The sequence below is a fragment of the Euwallacea fornicatus genome, chromosome 15 (genome assembly GCF_040115645.1).
Source record: "Euwallacea fornicatus isolate EFF26 chromosome 15, ASM4011564v1, whole genome shotgun sequence".
NCBI classification, from domain to species: domain Eukaryota; kingdom Metazoa; phylum Arthropoda; class Insecta; order Coleoptera; family Curculionidae; genus Euwallacea; species Euwallacea fornicatus.
In genome coordinates this window covers 2,770,600-2,788,413 of record NC_089555.1, presented here as the reverse complement: position 1 = coordinate 2,788,413, position 17,814 = coordinate 2,770,600, and the positions used below count along the sequence as shown (strand labels likewise).

General features: G+C 39.2%; 1 protein-coding gene across 2 annotated transcripts in view; it reads right to left on the bottom strand.

Annotated features, from left to right (window-relative positions):
• LOC136343734 (transmembrane and immunoglobulin domain-containing protein 1-like) overlaps nt 1–17,814 on the bottom strand; it is a 198,179-nt gene that overhangs the window by 168,614 nt on the left and 11,751 nt on the right. For both annotated transcript variants that reach the window (XM_066290649.1, XM_066290650.1), the window contains exon 2: nt 14,885–14,964. In XM_066290649.1, the coding sequence (XP_066146746.1) occupies nt 14,885–14,948 (64 nt within the window). In that variant the 5' untranslated portion in view covers nt 14,949–14,964. The remainder of the gene's footprint in view (nt 1–14,884; nt 14,965–17,814) is intronic.

Sequence of the window (17,814 nt, the reverse complement as noted above, 5' to 3'; positions counted from 1 at the left end):
TATATGGAACGAACTTTGACATTTCCGTCTCCGGAAAGTTTCTGGTGCCACCATGGCGGAAATTTAATAAATTTTAAGAACCACGTTTGCAAGCCGAAGGCGTGAAAAGTTCAAATTTACAGTATTGCACATCAAGGCGAGTGTAGTAGACAAACAGCCGAATCGAGTTGTGCATATTTAAAGCCGAACTTAGCTTGCCAGGCTTTTCAGCTGCATCTCCTGGCATGTCGCGAACTTTCCTAGAATAATTTACGATTTTCCAGGCCCGATCCAATTCGACCTGAGCCCACTTATTGAATCGGCCAAAGCTCGGCTTAAACTTAATATTTAAGGTTGCAAACACTTGTCCTGAAGTTCCTTCCAGATAAAAGCTTCAATCAGGAATTTATTGTGGACCGCGAAAGGGGACCAGTGTGGTGATTTTCCACGCAATCCATCTTGTGTTCACTCGGAGTTTCGGATATTTCCAGGGGAGCTAACTTCCGAGATCGGATGGAAACCGGCCGCAATTTTCATAGAACTCCGACTTGGACTGGCTTCAACAAGTTTAATTGCCTGTTCGTTCGTGCATGCTTCTAGGTTTGGCAAGTTTCACCTTTAACATTAAGATATTCCCCTATTCAGACACCCGGTGCAAGCAGGAATAATAAAAAATTACATTTTATTTCCCTGCACTGGCAAAAGGCAATATTAAGTTGGAAGTTTCTACAAAGGGAACGTCAATTACAGCTTGCACGTACCTGAAGGTAAAGTTTTATTAAGTTTCAACTATGGAGTGTTCCATCTTCAGGCAGAATAGATCTAAATTGAAACAATAATGGTGTTCACTCTCACTTACGCTGCGCAATCGGGGGAGGCACTATTTCCTATTACGGATGCTTTAATAATAACGGCTGTTAATGGTGAGCACACGTGATTAATCGTTTTTTTCAATTCTCTTTTTGACTGAATTTTAGTAGAACATAATAAAATTTCATTTCATTCTCCTATGTATCACAAAACAATATGGACCCGAAACAAAACTGCCCTTATTGCCTTTTATGCCTGGTTTAAAAGCACATTTTGATTTCCGCCCTGTTTGCAATCGTCAGCCGAAACAATTAAAATTCTAGTTAAATGACAAATGTAACGGATTTTTAGTCTAATCAATTTCAGCGACACGAAATTTGCTAAAGTACACAGTTTCTTCCACGAGTTTTAAGCAGGGGAAGTTTTGTATGTGGTGATTCAGCAATTCGATAACTTCTGCTTATGGGCAACTGAACGTGACACTAAAACCATTAATTATTCTCTAAGACATACTCCAACAGGCTTGACAGCCTGGAGAGAGATTAAATTATTTAGTAACGTCTTTACTTTACTGCAAAGTTTGCGTTGGATTGAGGTCCGTGCATCAGGTCGGTCAAGCGGATTGTTTTTAACTTTGTAATAAAGAAATGATTCGGACTGGCCTGACTCACCACTAGCAGCCGACATTTCCTGACGGGATGGTGAACGGCCGCGTTCTATTTTCTTCTGAATTGTCGTCGAGGGACTTGGTGTAATTTCAATCAGTAGTATATACTTGAAATATGTATGTAGCTGAACGTTCAGAGGGGAAATGATGTAAAGGGTGCCAAAAAATACTCGCCCTTCGTCTTGACCTGGTCGGATAAATAAGTCTTTTTTGTCATTTTTATGGAAGTTCTTTGGGAAGTCGCTTGATTATTTAAACACCCTATGGGTAACGACATGGGGATACCATGGGAATACTCGAGGCGGATTGTTTTTTGTTGTTTCGTAAAAGAATTATTTACAATAGCTGGGTCGCCTTAAGGAGCTGACATTTTTTCTTGACCGAATGGTGTATCATCTACCTCCGTGCGATTCCACTTGAGGTATGCAGACGTATAGATACACGCTCGAATAAGAAAACTCCATAACAGTGGGCCAAAAAACGCAGAAACTCTTGTATTAAAGAACTGATTAAGAAATTGCTCTCTCTAATTAAGATCCATAGTCTCGTTAGAGCTCTTAATTAAGGGAACATAAACGTAACATTGCGAGATATTAATTGGCTGCAGGAGCGATTTCCTTCGAAAACAACCGAACTCGAGATTCTTTGTTCGAAATTAACATTTCGCTAATTAATAATTAACCCTGTCAAGTTAAGTTCATTAAAACATCTTGGAAACCGATATTAAACTCCTTTGAGTCAAATTAAATTACATTGTCGCATTTCGATGGGAGCAATCGATTCGGGATCATTTCGGAATTTCTTTCCGCCACGTGATGCCCTGGAATAAGCAACAAAAGAACGATCGAATTTCAAATATTCCGGCGAAGTTTGGGATACGGAATATTTTCTTGGAATGCTGCCGCAAAACTTCTAAAAGTTGGAATTATTGTTTTCAAGATTGTGTAATTTCAACGTCGGATGTTTGCCGATTTTGTCCATGTCATTATGCAGCGTTTAAGGCCAGATCCAAAAACCCAGACCTAACGAATTTTAAATTGCCGAGGATAATAGAAACACACTTATATCCAGTACCATCTGCAAGCTGAGGCCATATCCAGGGCTATAAAACTCGTACACAGCTTGCTTTCGCTTACGGAAACGTCCTGTATTAATTTGGCTTTAATTTGTGCCAGTTTTCGAGATATTTTCAGGGATTTAATAAATAGTGCGCAGCACTTTAGAGTTTCAACTTTACGGCACCAAGTTATAGAGTTGAAAGTTCTCCGGCACGAAAAGTAACAGATTTATTGGTTGAGAAACAAGAAAGTTAACTTCCACACTGCTGTTTGTTTCCTGTTGGCTCCAGGGTGTTAATTCGAGTGACAAACACAGAAACTGACCCAAGTTTAAGAAGTACATTCGCCATTTTATGGACATGGATCCCAACTGATAATGGCCCGTGGAATGTCCGTTTTCTATAGAGAATTTGGGGTTGATTTGAATAAAGCAGCACAGTAAAGTCGTTGTTTGAACTTTTGCTAAAACGGCGAAAGTGGGGTAATATTCTTGGCACTACAAGCTAGTTGGCGAGTTTTATGGTCGTTTTATGGGATTATTCTGCAGCCAACGTTAAAGCTAAACTGTGTCTGTCCCGGTTATTTTAAGGCTCAAATCGGCTTTGTCCCTATTCCTTATTCAATAACAAAGGTTTTCATTTCATTAGTGATCTACATGTTTGCCGAATGGCATGTGACTCTCTCGAGAGTTTTACTTCGGGAAACTTTAAAAGTTTAATTGCAAACTTTAAGCAAAGTTTCCGCAAAACAGCTTTTGCCAGTTCATTTTTGAAGTGTGTTTACAGTTATGAACTGACTGATGCTCAGTTTTGTTGGAGATTTAACTCGGTTGAGTCCAGCGTTTTTCCCAAACGGAAGGTGAGGAAAACGTAATCATTGAGAATAGGCCAAGATGGTTTATTTGAGGTTAATTTGCCTGTTGCTAGGCACGTAAGGGAGAGCTGAGAAGGGAGATAATTCGAGTTTATGCCAAGTAAATCAGCTAATTTGTGTCTCGATTAGCACCTATTGAAGTTCGTTTTTGTCTGATTTACGCGAGTTCGCTATATTTAAATTTTTCCAATTTTACTGTCGCTTATTCATCAAGCTTGAAGTGATTGAAAATTTGTTCTGGAAATTTTGACGAAACGCCTTTTCGGGACTTTCAAGGGAAGAAGAAATTTCCCTGTGTTTTTTTTTTTAGTCAATGAATCTATCTCATTTTTTCTCGAGCAGGAAAGCATCACTCTCACGTATCCAATCCCTGACAAAACGTCCAAATCAACACTAAATTCCAACAAATCCATACTCGTTGCGACTATTATGCATTATGCAACAAACAGGAATACTGTATAATTGAAACGAGATATCTCTACACTCAAAGCAAATTAACACAGCTTTCTGTTACCAGATTCGTTGTCTGGGACTAACATACCGGGGATTTACACGGTTTCGTCCTTATTGTCGTCCTGTTCTTGTCCCTGGACCTGTGTCCAATTAAGCTGCGTTTACGTGGGAATGACAGCCAGAGATCTGCTCTCTAAATGTTAAGCTAAAGGGCCAATTAGAAACTATCTCGACATGGTGGCGAATGAGTTTTTAAATAATCGGCAATTAGGTTAAAATCTAACGCGGGTACATTCGGGGGAGATTAATTAATTGCCGTACCGCTTTGCAAAGGATGAATTAGAACAACGAGCAAACAATAAATTAAGGAAAATTCATGCCGCTCAAGACAATTTCCGAGAGACAACAAACCGGCACATCTTTCTTCGCCACTTCTCACCGCAATTCCTGTTAATTGCTGCAGGAAACGGTCCTGAAACAGGATACAATGCTTCTGGGACGCCTCGTGAGAGCAAGAACTGGAACCTGGATTTAGATACGACTTTAATTTGCCTTTGTTACAAGGGATTTAGGACCTGGGCCAGTCAATTAATGCCTTTTACAGTCTATACTGATTGAAAATAATTCTTTAGAGGTGAGTTAATTAGCAATGCCGCAATGCGTTCCTCAATCATCGCCGAATCGATCTTGTCCTCGAAGGAGGATCATATTTCGTGAATTTGCCTGCAATATTAAATTAAACTGGACCATTAGAATTCCCCTCAGGAAGCTGGAGCAATCAGAAACATGTTAAGTTCAATATTTAAGCTATTTGTTCTCTTGAAAAGGTTTAATGCCTGCACCGTTATTGCAGGAATGAACTTTGCCGGTGCAGCACCACCTGTGCGGAATGATTTTATTGAACGCTCAGTATAGAAGTTGAGAGCAATTGAAATTTCAACGTTAAATTGTGCCATAGAAGATTCCTTCAGGTCGTTACTGTTGCCAAAGAATTTGACCCGAGGATCAAAACAGGGGCATTAAGAGAGATTTTAGGGCAGGGAGAAGGCGATTTGTTGTCACGTGACTGGAATTTCATCCAAGCAAAGGAGACACCCTGCAGCTGTAGTTGAGAGGGTTATGGAGTTTTAGATGTTTGAAATTGTGCTGGTTGAGCGCCGGTAAAATTACACACTGCAGATTGATCAAAAATTCAATTAAATTATATAGGAAATAACGAAATTCACTTAAAAAAAAAGTAATTTTCTGGAATAATTCCAGAAAGCAACTACGGTACTGGTTCGGTCGCAATGCAAAAATATCAATGGCGTTCAATTGAGCTTTGGGCTTTTTGGCCGGGCTCCATTATGACAGTGATTTTGATTATTTTTGCTTAAAAAAAAATGATATCGGATCATAGCTGGCGATAAGTTTACATAATAAGCATAGGGCAACGGTCAGTTTTGAGTTGGCTGCGTTTTACATTTCGACTATGACTCACTTGCAAAATTTTTATAGTTAAAGATTGGCCGTAAAGACGCATACCTCATTAACCCGATCCGAATAACTAAGAAAATCTCCCGCTTGGAGTTCCTCAAATTAACGGCCCACTTCTCACCTCAAACATCCCTTTCGCCATATTGTCGGGAAAGTCCGCTGTCTTGCACGCTGAACCTGAACTCTTCAACTCCCCAAAACTAATATTGTGTAGTGGATGTTATCCCTTGAATTAGTCCAAGAGGTAAGGAAGAGCGCCCACCTTAAATCTAATGGAAATTTAGTCGTCCTAGTTTCTAATCTTGACTAGGATCCTGGCTTTGCTCAAAAGAACTTTACGACCTATGGAAAGGGGGAAAACTACTTAATTTTATGGCGCTGTACCCTGACTGCTACCTAGCGTAGTTAAAACCTACTTTGAGAAGATTAACCGAAATTACTTAACTTTCTAGCAACTGCTATCAGTGACCCGAATAAGACCTTAGAGGTTTAAGGTTTGCCTTTTCAAACACACTTATTTTCGCTTTTGAAGCAGGCGTTAAATTAATAATATTCAGAGAACGGTAAACCTGGATGTTGTTTGCTGTTACAAACAAAAGTCAGCAGGAAACCATTCATTCTCGCTTCCTGCCTGTTGAAATAATTGCTTGTCGGTGAAGCACAGTTCGGATTAGAATTGCCGACTGTTTCAAGCATATTAGAATTTGCACAATATCTACCGTATTGTTTTGATACTCTATTAGATCCAACAAGGAAAATGCATGGAAGGGTAAATTACCGACGGGGTTGACAAAGGGGAATTGGGACATCAGCGGCGAATTTGATCCACAAGACTGGACTTTTAAATTTATTGTTACTGAAAGCATCAAGTTGTCAAATAATAGAGCTCATCAACACAATAAGGGAAAGACAAAGCTTCAGCTGCAATTGTAGCCATTTAATTCATACAATAAACGGGTGAGGTATTGTTATGACGAACTATCACAAGATTCGCCATTTTAATGCAAGGCTACGCTTCGAATTCGAGGAAAACAACTAGCCAATCCCTCCATTATTATCGTTTAATTCAGAGCCCATCATGATTAGATAGGTAATTGGAGGCTCGTGTTGATTTTGCAACAGATGCTGCTAAGGCCCGAAGTTTGCCCTGAGTTGATAAAACAGGACAGGAAGAACTGCCTCAGCTCCATCCACCGCAGAAAGCTCATAACTCAGTTTATAAGTCAATGGATTCCCATTTAACATGCCCGAACTTGAGCCAGATAAAAATAAAGTCTCATAATAATTTGTCAACGTAAGTCGTACAGATAAATTCGTGTAATTTTAAACTTTTATACGGAGAAGCCAGCAAAAAGGCGGCGCAATATATTTATTGTTTGCCTCGCCAGCACAACGTTAAATGGAAATGTATTGCCTGGAAATGAGGGCGTGGCGGGGATCTCTCTTATTCCCAGAACGGTCAGTATTTTGCGCGACCGATCCGAGATTTAAAAATCTGTTGGTTTGTTACATGGACTATTTTTTAGTTAATGGTCCTCGCCACAGTCCTCTTGGGAGGATGAACTGGGTCATTTTCTGGACACAATGGTGAAAGTGCGATTTTCGTTCAGATAAAATTTGATTTAGACAAAGAGCCTCAAAGATGCGTTAAAATTAGTGGCGGAGTTCGTCCACTTCCAAATCCATTGGGGTGCGTTACTAACCTCGATGAACAGACGTTGATACTTTCGAGAATTTTAGATGAGACTTAAGTTCAAATATGAGTCACATATTCAGATTTAAACATGCGTGGACGCGTTCAACGCTAGTTTTATAAACTCGGCTGGGCTAATCGAGCAGACCGCTGACATATAAAATTACAAAGTCAAAGAAAGAAAAGGCATCAACAGCAAACGACGAACACGTGTAAGATCAAATATGGAAATTTGAGGGGAAACGGGCACTAAAGCGAAGCCATATCGTTAAATCTAGAGCAGATGTATCTAATATTAATGAGATGAAAGCATTAAATTAATAAGGGCAAACTCGTTCATTTTTATTCGAAATTGAAACGTTTTATTAGGGCAGATAAAAATCTTATATCCAGGTTTAAAGTTCTGCAGATACGTTAAATTATGTAACGCTCTGAACTTTCGTCGCCCCAGAAAGGAGTTTCCAGGATGTTGGAAAATATCTGGGAGTAACGTTTATCGCCGAATGGATCTGGCGAGAGGACTTTACGGGATCGTAAAAAGTGCCTTATGGATACATAACTCGGACCACTTTTCCGAAAAGTTTGTGCCGGTGCAATGTGATAAATAACCACTAAAAACGTTTAAAAAAAATGAACGAAAACAAAACTATATCCGACATGAATAATGTTGCAATTGAAACAGCCCGAAATGGTTGAAAGTCAAAAGTGTTCGTGACTTTAGACCCTAACAAGGCATAACAGATTTTTTACCAAACTCCTTGCGACTTTGATGGATTTTACGTGGGAAAACTTTTATTTCAGACCATCCATTTCGCACCCAACTTCCGAATGAATTTGTAGCTTTTAAGGTAAAAAATGTATCGTCCCCGCACCCCTGAACCCTAAACTTACTTACGGTTGAAATTTTATTGAGAACTGCCGCAAACGCCAGCATTATTTATTCATACATTTTTCTAAGCAAGATTATAAATTTTAAGGGCTCTAAAGGTTAGACGCCCGATCAAATTAAGCCCTAAAAAATTAGGCAAAAAGTTGTTTTGCTTCGGGTAAGGGCTGAGTCACGCTCAGCTTTTGACCCTGGGGCAGCTGTTCTGGGTTTCGGTTGTGGGAATGTTATTCAACGCAGGATTCAAGATGAGTCCAGTGACTCGCATTAATATTCGGACACTATGGTATTTTTGAAAGTATTAGGTTTTTAACCTAACTTATTCTTAACTAACATTATTTATTGCGTAATCTTTGGTTACAACAATGTTTCTAGTATATGTAAATACATTTTTGATCTTTTTAATTTAATTACATACAAAGATACTATCGAACAAAGAAGGACAAGGAATAATTTTACTATCGCAAAAATATTCGGACACGGAATGCGGTGCGATGCAGTGCAGGTAAAAAATAATAGAAAAACATTACATACAGAGTGTTTTATGATCGTAAAAGATTAGAGATGCGTCAGACTCAATTTTCTTGTTGGTTGTGTGCAAAGGGGTTTGAAGGCGAACTTATTACTCACTAAAATTCACATTATGAAGCGAAAAGGCAAAAATATTTCTTTTGACATACGACAATTGATTATTTTTTATCACGCTAAAGGCAGATCGTATCGAGAAATCGGCAATTTGTTAAGTATAAGTACAAGTACAGTTGGTGATATAATTAGAAGATTTGTTCAAGAAGATCGGATTGAATCAATTCCCCAAAAAGGACGCCCAAAACTTATTGATGAGCGCGAGAAGCGTAAAATTATTAAACAAATTAAAATAAACCCTAATGCTCCTAAATTAACAGCTGATTTACTAGAAAACAGTGACAAAAAAGTACATTCTGACGCAGTTCGGAGATTATTAAAAGAAAACGGGTACAACGGAAGAGTAGCCCGAAAAAAGCCCCATACTTATCGGAAGTCAATCGCAAGAGACGTCTCGCCTTTGCTCATGAATTCGTTGTGAAGGAGAAAACATACTGGGAAAGCGTTATATATTTCCTGATGAAAAAAAATTCAATATTTTTGGATCCGATGGTCGTAAAATGGTATGGGGCAAAAAGAATGAAGAGCTAAAAATTAATAATCTCCGGCCTACTGTGAAATACGGCGGAGGGAGCATAACGGTTTGGGGCTGCATCGCAGCTGCAGGAGTAGGCGAATTAGAATTTACTGAAGAAAATTTAAATAAAGTTATGTACTTGGCTCTTTTAAAATCAAAATTTACTAAAAAGTGCTGAAAAATTAAGTATACGTGACAATTTAAAATTTTACCAGGATAATGATCCAAAACGTAAGTCGCGTTTAGTCCAAGAGAATTTATTATATAATTGCCCTAAAGTATTAAATCCTCCTGCACAATCACCTGATCTTAACACAATAGAAAATCTATGGGAATTTTTAGACAGTAAAGTCCATAATAAGCCAGTCAACTCCAAAAACGAGCTACAACAACGATTAGTTGAAGAATGGCAACGCATACCTGAAGATTACATTAAAATAATAATTGAAAACATGCCGAAACGGCTACAAGAAGTCATACAGCATAAAGGCAATCCTACGAAGTATTAATTTGTTTACAAATATTATGTTCCTGGTATGTGTCCGAATATTTTTGCGATAGTAAAATTATGCCTTGTTTTCTTTGTTCGATAGTAACTTTGTACATGATTAAATTTCAAAGATCAAAAATGTATTTATATATACTAGAAACATTTTTATAACCAAAGATTACGCAATAAATAATGTTAGTTAAGAATAAGTTAGCAAAAAACCTAATACTTCCAAAAACACCTTAGTGTTCGAATATTAATGCGAGTCACTGTATATTCTATACCTTTGAGGCGGATTGTTCATTGTTTCTATTTATTTTTAGAGATAGCACCGGTGGGGCTGAGTCAAAATCTGTAAAGTTAAAATGTAAAGTTTGTGTTCGGTCGTTATTCATGCATTTTGTTCGATTTTACGTTTCGTTGATAGTGGCGCCTTGGTGATGCTGCCGACATCGATCCATTTATTTTGATTTATTTTTATTGCAATTTAATTTTGAAAACTTCAAAAGCAACAAACGAGCATACTTTTTCCAGAAGAAGTTGTCGCAAAAGACGAAATTTCGAACGCAGACGTCTTAAACAATTGACGGTTGCCATATGCTTCCAACGCAAACTTATCACCAGCTATGTTCCAATCTCGTGCGTGTCTTTTCCGATCAAATAATTACTTTATATGTGCTCAAAATTAATTTTTTTTAATTCTCTCTTTGAAGGTCTAGAGTTTTGGCAAACAGAAAATTCCCCATATTCGCAAGGGATTTTATGTATTACATTTCTTCCATGCTGATTTGCCTCTGTCGCTTGGCATTAGTAAATTTTCAACGTTTATCATCGAATTTATTCGCGAATTGTTCATCGAGAATACTGCGCCATGGCGTGTGATGAGTTATTCCCAGAAAATTGAAGAAATGAAGGTGAAAGCTCATTAATAAGAATTCGGTGTTGAGTCAAAAAAAAAAGTGTCGCATTTCGATGTTTCATTTCAAAGGCAAATAAGAGCCCCGAGTGCACTCTCCTTATACATAATTTGATTTGATTAAGGCACAAGATGGGCACCATCTATAGAATCCGAGCACTTAATTCGAAAACTAGGTTTTTTCAAGGTTTAATTTAAGGAAGTACCTACTTTCAATTAGAGCCCCAACGCCTATATAAATTCGTCGGGAGACTGCAATCAGCACTGCATAGGGTGCACTAACTAGGTTGACTAATAAATATCTGGATTAGCCATTAGCGTCAAGTTAAGTTTAATCAAGCTGAATTGCTGGGGTTTAAGTGTCCGCTGCAGAGATTGAGTAGTGAGCTCATCATGAATAGCATTTTGCCCCCGCAAAACCATGTAAGGGGTAGTTTTTTTCAACCCCCAATGACAAGACAATTAAGTAGGATGGGTGTCACCAGTGATTTAGAAGTAGAACAAACTAATCAATCTGGGAAATGGCAACAGGAATGGAGGAAATTAGAGAAAATGGTCTCGATTTGGCTTAATAGGGGGTAACAAGATTCCAGCGATGTCGAATTTGTCACGACGGAATTGAAAATGGCTGTTAATTTGCCTCCATCGCTGCGTGCAATAATGTAAGCGATCAGCGCTCTTTTTGTTTTACGATTCGGTCCTTCGGTCTTGCAATTGTCACAAAACGGAAATTAATCGGTCATTTGGAAATGTTTTACGATGCCGGCGGATCGGGCCTCGTTAGCTTTAAATGTTTCGCTTAATCGCAAACCTCAGTTCAGGACATTCATACAAAAGCCTCCGCGATTTGGAATTCGGCCCATCGAGAACTTTTCTTTTTTATCGAGTTAGTTTAAATCCCGAAATAACGAGAAAAGATGCAACAGCCCTGCAATTATTGTTCGATAAAGTTTACCTCTCATGGGGGTTGGAGGAAATAAGCTGAAGTCCCGAGGAAGAGACGGGGATGATGGGGGAACTGCGGTATTTCATTCACCTTCAAAAATGCCTCCAACAGGATTTTCTCAGTTTGAAATTCACGAACTTCCTTTAGGAGGCTCAAAGGATCGTCGAGGAATCTGATTCATCAAAGGTAAGAAAACATACGGGGGCGAAACTTAAAGTTCATCTATACTTGTGATTGCATTCAAAGCGATTTCTGTCGCATTTCTTCGAAACGAATTTCGCGTGATCAAATTGGTAATTATAAAAAGTCCCTCGTATACTGCGCGCCTAACGCTCTCTGGCAGCAGCTACGTTGAGGTTAACAGCAGAGACTACACGCAGTGGGAGCAAATGTCTGTATTGCAGGACAGCATAAGCAATTATTATTCTCTAAAGTTTATCCCTCGGGGGGATTAGAGGAAATAACCCCAAACTCCAACAGGGAAACTGGAACGGTGGAGTAACTGCGGAATATCATTCACCTTCAAAAATGTCTCCAACGGCACTTTCTGAGCCTGATATTCACGAACTTTACTTAGGAGGCTCAAAGGGCCCCCAAGAAGTTTTGGATTGTGATAGGGAACGCTCCACGTTAAGGTCACAGGTTAGAGGAAATGAAATTTACAGCGGCAAAATCACTGAGATAGTTACTGCTATATTCAGATATATGTTATCCTGAGTTAATTGATATTTTTCTTAGTTTTTAGTCGTTTTTTAAGTTTCAAGATCTCATTCCAGGTCTATTTCAATCCAGACAGTTTTCTCGTTGATGTTATGACATTTAAATAATATTACTCACTTTTCCCATTAAGTTCCAGCTCTCCGAAGAGAAGCGCTCTATTATGCGCAAATTCATGGAGCTCAATTCCATTATCAGTGGCCCTTTCCTCGCTGCTGCATACTGAAGAAAATAAACCGGTCCAAATGTTTATGAAAAAAGTTGAAACATGGAATTAAACGCAAAACAGCTTTCGGGTAATTATGGCAAATTGTGAACGTTCACGTACGGGCAATTTTCGACGATACGAAATTATTATTATTTCGGTTTTATGACATGGCTAGAGCTCCGTAATAACTGCAAAATGGGCACGAGCTAAATTGGGGATTACACGGGGGCTCTACGCGTTAGAGTCGGACTTTTCATGCCCCGACTGCAATAACGTCAAATGGCCATTTTTAAGATCATTTCCGAAGCTTTGTATCTTCATGCAATAAGGTTTTACGTCTCTTTGTCGCCCTTGTGCACGTTTTTCTTTTTTTCTTTTTTTTTTCGTCTTCAAATTCCTAGCGGATTTGGTTGCGATTTAAAACGTTCGCAAGGAAAAATCTCGCAAACTACATTTAAACGAATTCTTCAATTTAAAATTTCATTCCGGCCAAGGTTCTATTGTCTCTTCCGGTCGCTCCGGAAAATAAATATCGCCGACCTCAAACGCCGGGCAAAACAATCTAAAATGTAAATCTAACTGGATAAAAGAAAAATAAACAGACGGGAACAAGTTGCCAACAATATGTTTAAGGTTGAAATGTTAAGCGGCACTTTTAATAGCTTTGTCACGAGCGCGTAAAATAAATGTTGACGCATTTGAAAATCGAAGACAACTGGTAATCGCAAGTTTCGCTCCCTCGGTCCCTCATTTTCATTCCACGTGGGCACCCTCCCCACAAGGGGCCCTCCTCTTTGCGTAGGAGAGTCAGAAGATCCGCCCGGAGGAGCAAAGCCTCTCCAGAAAACCCAAGACGTGTCTACTTTTGACACGATCCCAGGAGGTGGTATTCCTCCCTTGAACCGCAGTGTTTCCAGTCCTACATTCCCAGGAGGAGAATAGTATACTGTGGAAAATAGAAGAGAGAACACTCCGTAGAAGTGACATTCATTTAAATCGACTCTGGTGTGTAAAAACGATCAGTTTTCCAAGTACGTTCTTGAATTCCTTTTTGCGTTCTCATCAGTTTCAGGTTTTTTGTTGACTGTGAGAAGTGCCACAAAATACCGGCTTGGCTAGGGGTTGAATCGTGGGATTACGAGAGGCTAGTTTGTCATTTAGAGAAACCACCACTGGTTTGAACCGAAGTTTAAGTACCACGACTAATCTCAAAGAAGACGTTCATGAAGATAACGAAGAATTGCAGAACCTCAAGATCGCCATTTCGGATTTTTCGCTTGAAGAAACAGGTTCGCCTCGTCGAAGATGGTGATAGATCAGTGGTTTATCGAACATAATCGGGCTATTGCGGTGCAAACCATCAACCCAATCTTCTGCATCCTCTTACCGTTCTTCATCGTCAAAATCGGTGCGGAGAACGGATGCAATGAGACTCGAAATGGGACACTGCAATTTTCAGGGATGAATCCAGGTTTTACCTGTATATTGGTGATGGTCAGGGCAGGATGAGACGGCGACTAGATACACCAGACTGTAGACATAATGGAGTCCTACGACTCAGAGTAGTCGATCAACTTTGCTTTTCATCAAAGGCAATATGATCGTTCAACGATATATCTAAGAAGTCTTGGAGCAGGATCATCTGAGAACATTTGAAAGTTCACTTTTTCAAAAAGATAATGCACGACTGTATGTAACTCGCGTTACTATCGACTTCTAACGAAACGAATTGGATGTGTTACCACGGCCACTCCGACCTCCAGACTTATCACCAATCGAATGTGTTTGTATTATTGTGCGTTGAAGGTTATAAAATGTATTGCTATGCAGGTAGCCTCGAGTGAGTTCCTCAGTGGGACATCGATCATCCCATCGGAAACGGTGCCTAGACGCGTCCAGAAGTGTATTGGACAACGCGACAATTTTTTTCGGGTTTTAACAAGCGAATTTGCTTAGTTTCTGAACGTTGTGCTTATATTAGTAAAAGGAACATGCGCGCCAAAAATTATTCAAATCAAACCGTTTTTACGGGGTGTTCCCTTTTCTATGCCACGCAGAATAATTTAGTCATCACATGCCCGCAGGTTAGCTTGCACGTGCTCGTAGTTAATTTTTTACGTGCCCCCAATGCATTATTTTTCTCGAGTGCGCTTACTTTTACGTGTCCGTAGTTTATTTTTTACATGTCCGTAATTTATTTATACCTACTAGGAATGCCGTTTGAGCTCTCTTACACTCTCACTAGTAATAATTATTTTCCGAAAACGCTAGGAAAGTTGAAAAGAAAAAAATGCCTTTTAGCGGCTGATCTTTCTCGAACTTAAAGTTCATAATGTTGCAATTAAAACTTAGAATCTTGGACAGAAAAGAGTAAAGGATTTTAAAGAAATTACCCTTTGTTTAAATAAGCTTTAAACTTTATAATTAAGTTTTGCCTGCATTTTATTTCTAGGAATAGCAGTTAAATACCCCCTTTTTGTTCGTTTATTATTACTATCATGGACAGTGGCTGCGAAAAGGGGCTCAACCGACGATAGGACTTTTGCTTACCAGTAACTGAAAGGCAGAGTAGACACGCCACTATAGGTGGCCACAAGATTTTCCTTCGTGGCATTGTTTGGAGGTTTCACCTGGAAAAAAAGTTCAATTTTAAATTCTGATTGGAAAATATGATTTTTCACGTGCGTTTAAAATACGCTTATATTTCCACAAAGGTTCGTTTGAATAAATCCCAAATGTTCCCTGTGGCTCATTTCCACCTATAAACCTATTGCTATCGGAAAGTTGCACATGTTTGCTATAGTAACTGAACATAAAGTTAATAAAATTGCACTTCCTGCATTGAATATTTGTGAACTATTTCAATAGCACACGCTCAGTTGAACCCATTCATTCTCAATTTAGTACATAATATTATTTGTTTTTCCGACCTCCCACTCAACGAAAACATATCGATTTCCCCCATCGAAATGCCTGAGCTGAGGGTGCACAAGACAATCCCTCTAATACATATTTAATACAGCCAGGAACTATTATTTGCCTGTTACTCGAGCTGACGCGGAATTAAACTTACAAATTTGTATTGTTTAGATTAGATAATCCATTTTAGGTAGCCTTTGGCCAAAGCCATATATCAGAAGTTCCATTAATGTGTGTGCTTGGTCCAAACAAACGCGATATTTCATTCCCTGTGGTGTGTTGCAATATAAAATTCATAATATCGAAAATGCGGCACAGGGACGAAATTGCATAATTTTACCCCTAAATATGAATTTAACGGAGTGACTTCGCTGGAATAAGCAGTTATTCTAAATAAAATATGGACACGAAAATGGGCTTGCGCTCGCAATTATTATCAAGAGTTGGGTATTCTTGACGATTGGCGGATGCGCGGGTCCAGCCGCTAGCGAACCTTTTCGAGCCGCTGAGGGAGAATTCCGTGTTTAACCAATCGAACGGTTAGGATTTCTGCCCTAAGTCCGTAAAAGCAAAGTCCTGTACTGGCCCTTTTATAGCCGCTGACCTCAAAGCGAGCCCGCCAAAGAAGAATGCGTTAAAACAAGGAAGGAACCTTATCTAGCACCCATAAATCCCCAAATTCTATAAAATCTAGCCAGGTAGAAATTGGGAGCTCGTAAATTAATGCTGGGTGCAGTATAGCTGAGGGTTAAATAAATCCTCCGCAAGATAACTGCCGATTACAATGCCGGTTTTAGCTGTGTTTTATTGTTTATAATTAACCCACCCACGAGAGGGAAACATAGGTCCCCTCTCATATGGCCGTTTCGAATTCAGCAGGAAACTTTGAGGTGAATTCCCAAAGGTCCAGAATTCGGCCCTTTAAAGGGATCTCCTGGCGTTTGGTCCGGTACATTTGCCCGTGCGGCACTTGCCTTCCAAGTTGACAAGTCAGGGGCAGAATAAATATCCTTTCGAGGGAAATACAACTTTTTTTAATAAAACTTTCTCGGAAGGCCATTGAAGAGCTTTTCTTTCATTCGGAAGGACCGGTATGATGCCATTCGTCGCATGTCAGACGAGCCAATTAGAGTTTCATTGTGCAGTTGGGCGTGTAATTGGATGCGAGTGTGTCTTCGAGAAGGCCGACGAAGGAAACTTTATATAAAAAGAAAATAATACCTGTATATGCAGTGGTGGAATAATACACATACATTTCCATCGACGGGTGTTTCTCATTTCCGAAAAGGCGATAGAATTTATTTGGAACCAATACACTCCAACAATAAAAGAGAATAAGAGCAAAAGGGGAACGTATGACGCTTTCAGGAGTCTCAAATGGCAAATTTTACAACTTGTGCTCAACAGGAAAGGTGGAAAGTCGTCTGCGACACTAGAGGAGTTATTGTCAGTTGTATGAAATTTCTTCCGGGAAAGTGCATTTGCCGCACGTGCCCTTTGTTGGCCTCAGAAAAATTAGATACTTCCCCCTAAATTATGCGCGTAATTTCCATTCAATGCAACCAGAGCAGTGTCCAAGAGGGAATAAAATATGGGAGTAACGTCAGACCACTGCATGTCTTTTATGTTAAACCGATATTTAAATTTCTAATACTCGACATAATTCTTCTTTAAAACTATAAAAGCACTCGGTCCCGTAGCTTGATATATGGCCCTTGTACGAATATGAATTTCAATGGTTTATAAAATTCCTTCCTACAGGATAATAGAAGGATATATTTGGTATTTTTAATGCGCTCGTAAAATGTAGTTTTACGGACATTACATTCATTAAAAATACCCCGAATAAAAAGTACATAATTCTATTATTAAAATGTCATTTTATTAGCTTTCGTCAGTTTGCTTTATTCCAAACTGTATTATTAATCTCCCCCCAACACACTATCAAAAGCGTCTTTCTGCAGGTTCTTCAGCTGGAGATTTTAATCAAAAATTCTCTTATACCCCAAGCATGTTCGTCTCCAACGCCCCCAAGATGAAGTCCTCCATTTGCGACCGTGTTCCCGAAAAATGGTCTTCATTAATTTATTTGTGCAGGTAACAACTAGCCACCCCTATTCACATCAAGGGAAATTGCAGGAGAACTCATTATCATTTCATAAACTTGACGAATTGAACCTCGAAGGTGTAAGTGCGGCCCTGGAATTTTGACCGAAGCCCTCGCTGCAAAGAGATATTGGATGCGTTGATTTTCGGAAAAAACTAGTATCTATTAAAGCCTAAATTCAGACCAATCCGACAGATTCCATTTCGGAAGTACAGAACAAAGTGGCAGTTCCCGAGATCCAAAAAGAAATTGCGGTTTCTGGAGAATACTGACGAGTCCGTCGGTTCAACTGGGACCATATTATGCAATTGTATCCAAAAATATTTGGTAAAATCGACGTCTTGAAAGGACGATTTTTTTCATGTTGAGAATTTATGAAAAATTCAATTGATGATAGTTGTCGGGAACCGAAACGTCGGATGAATCTCTTTGAAAATAATGAGGAAATAACAAA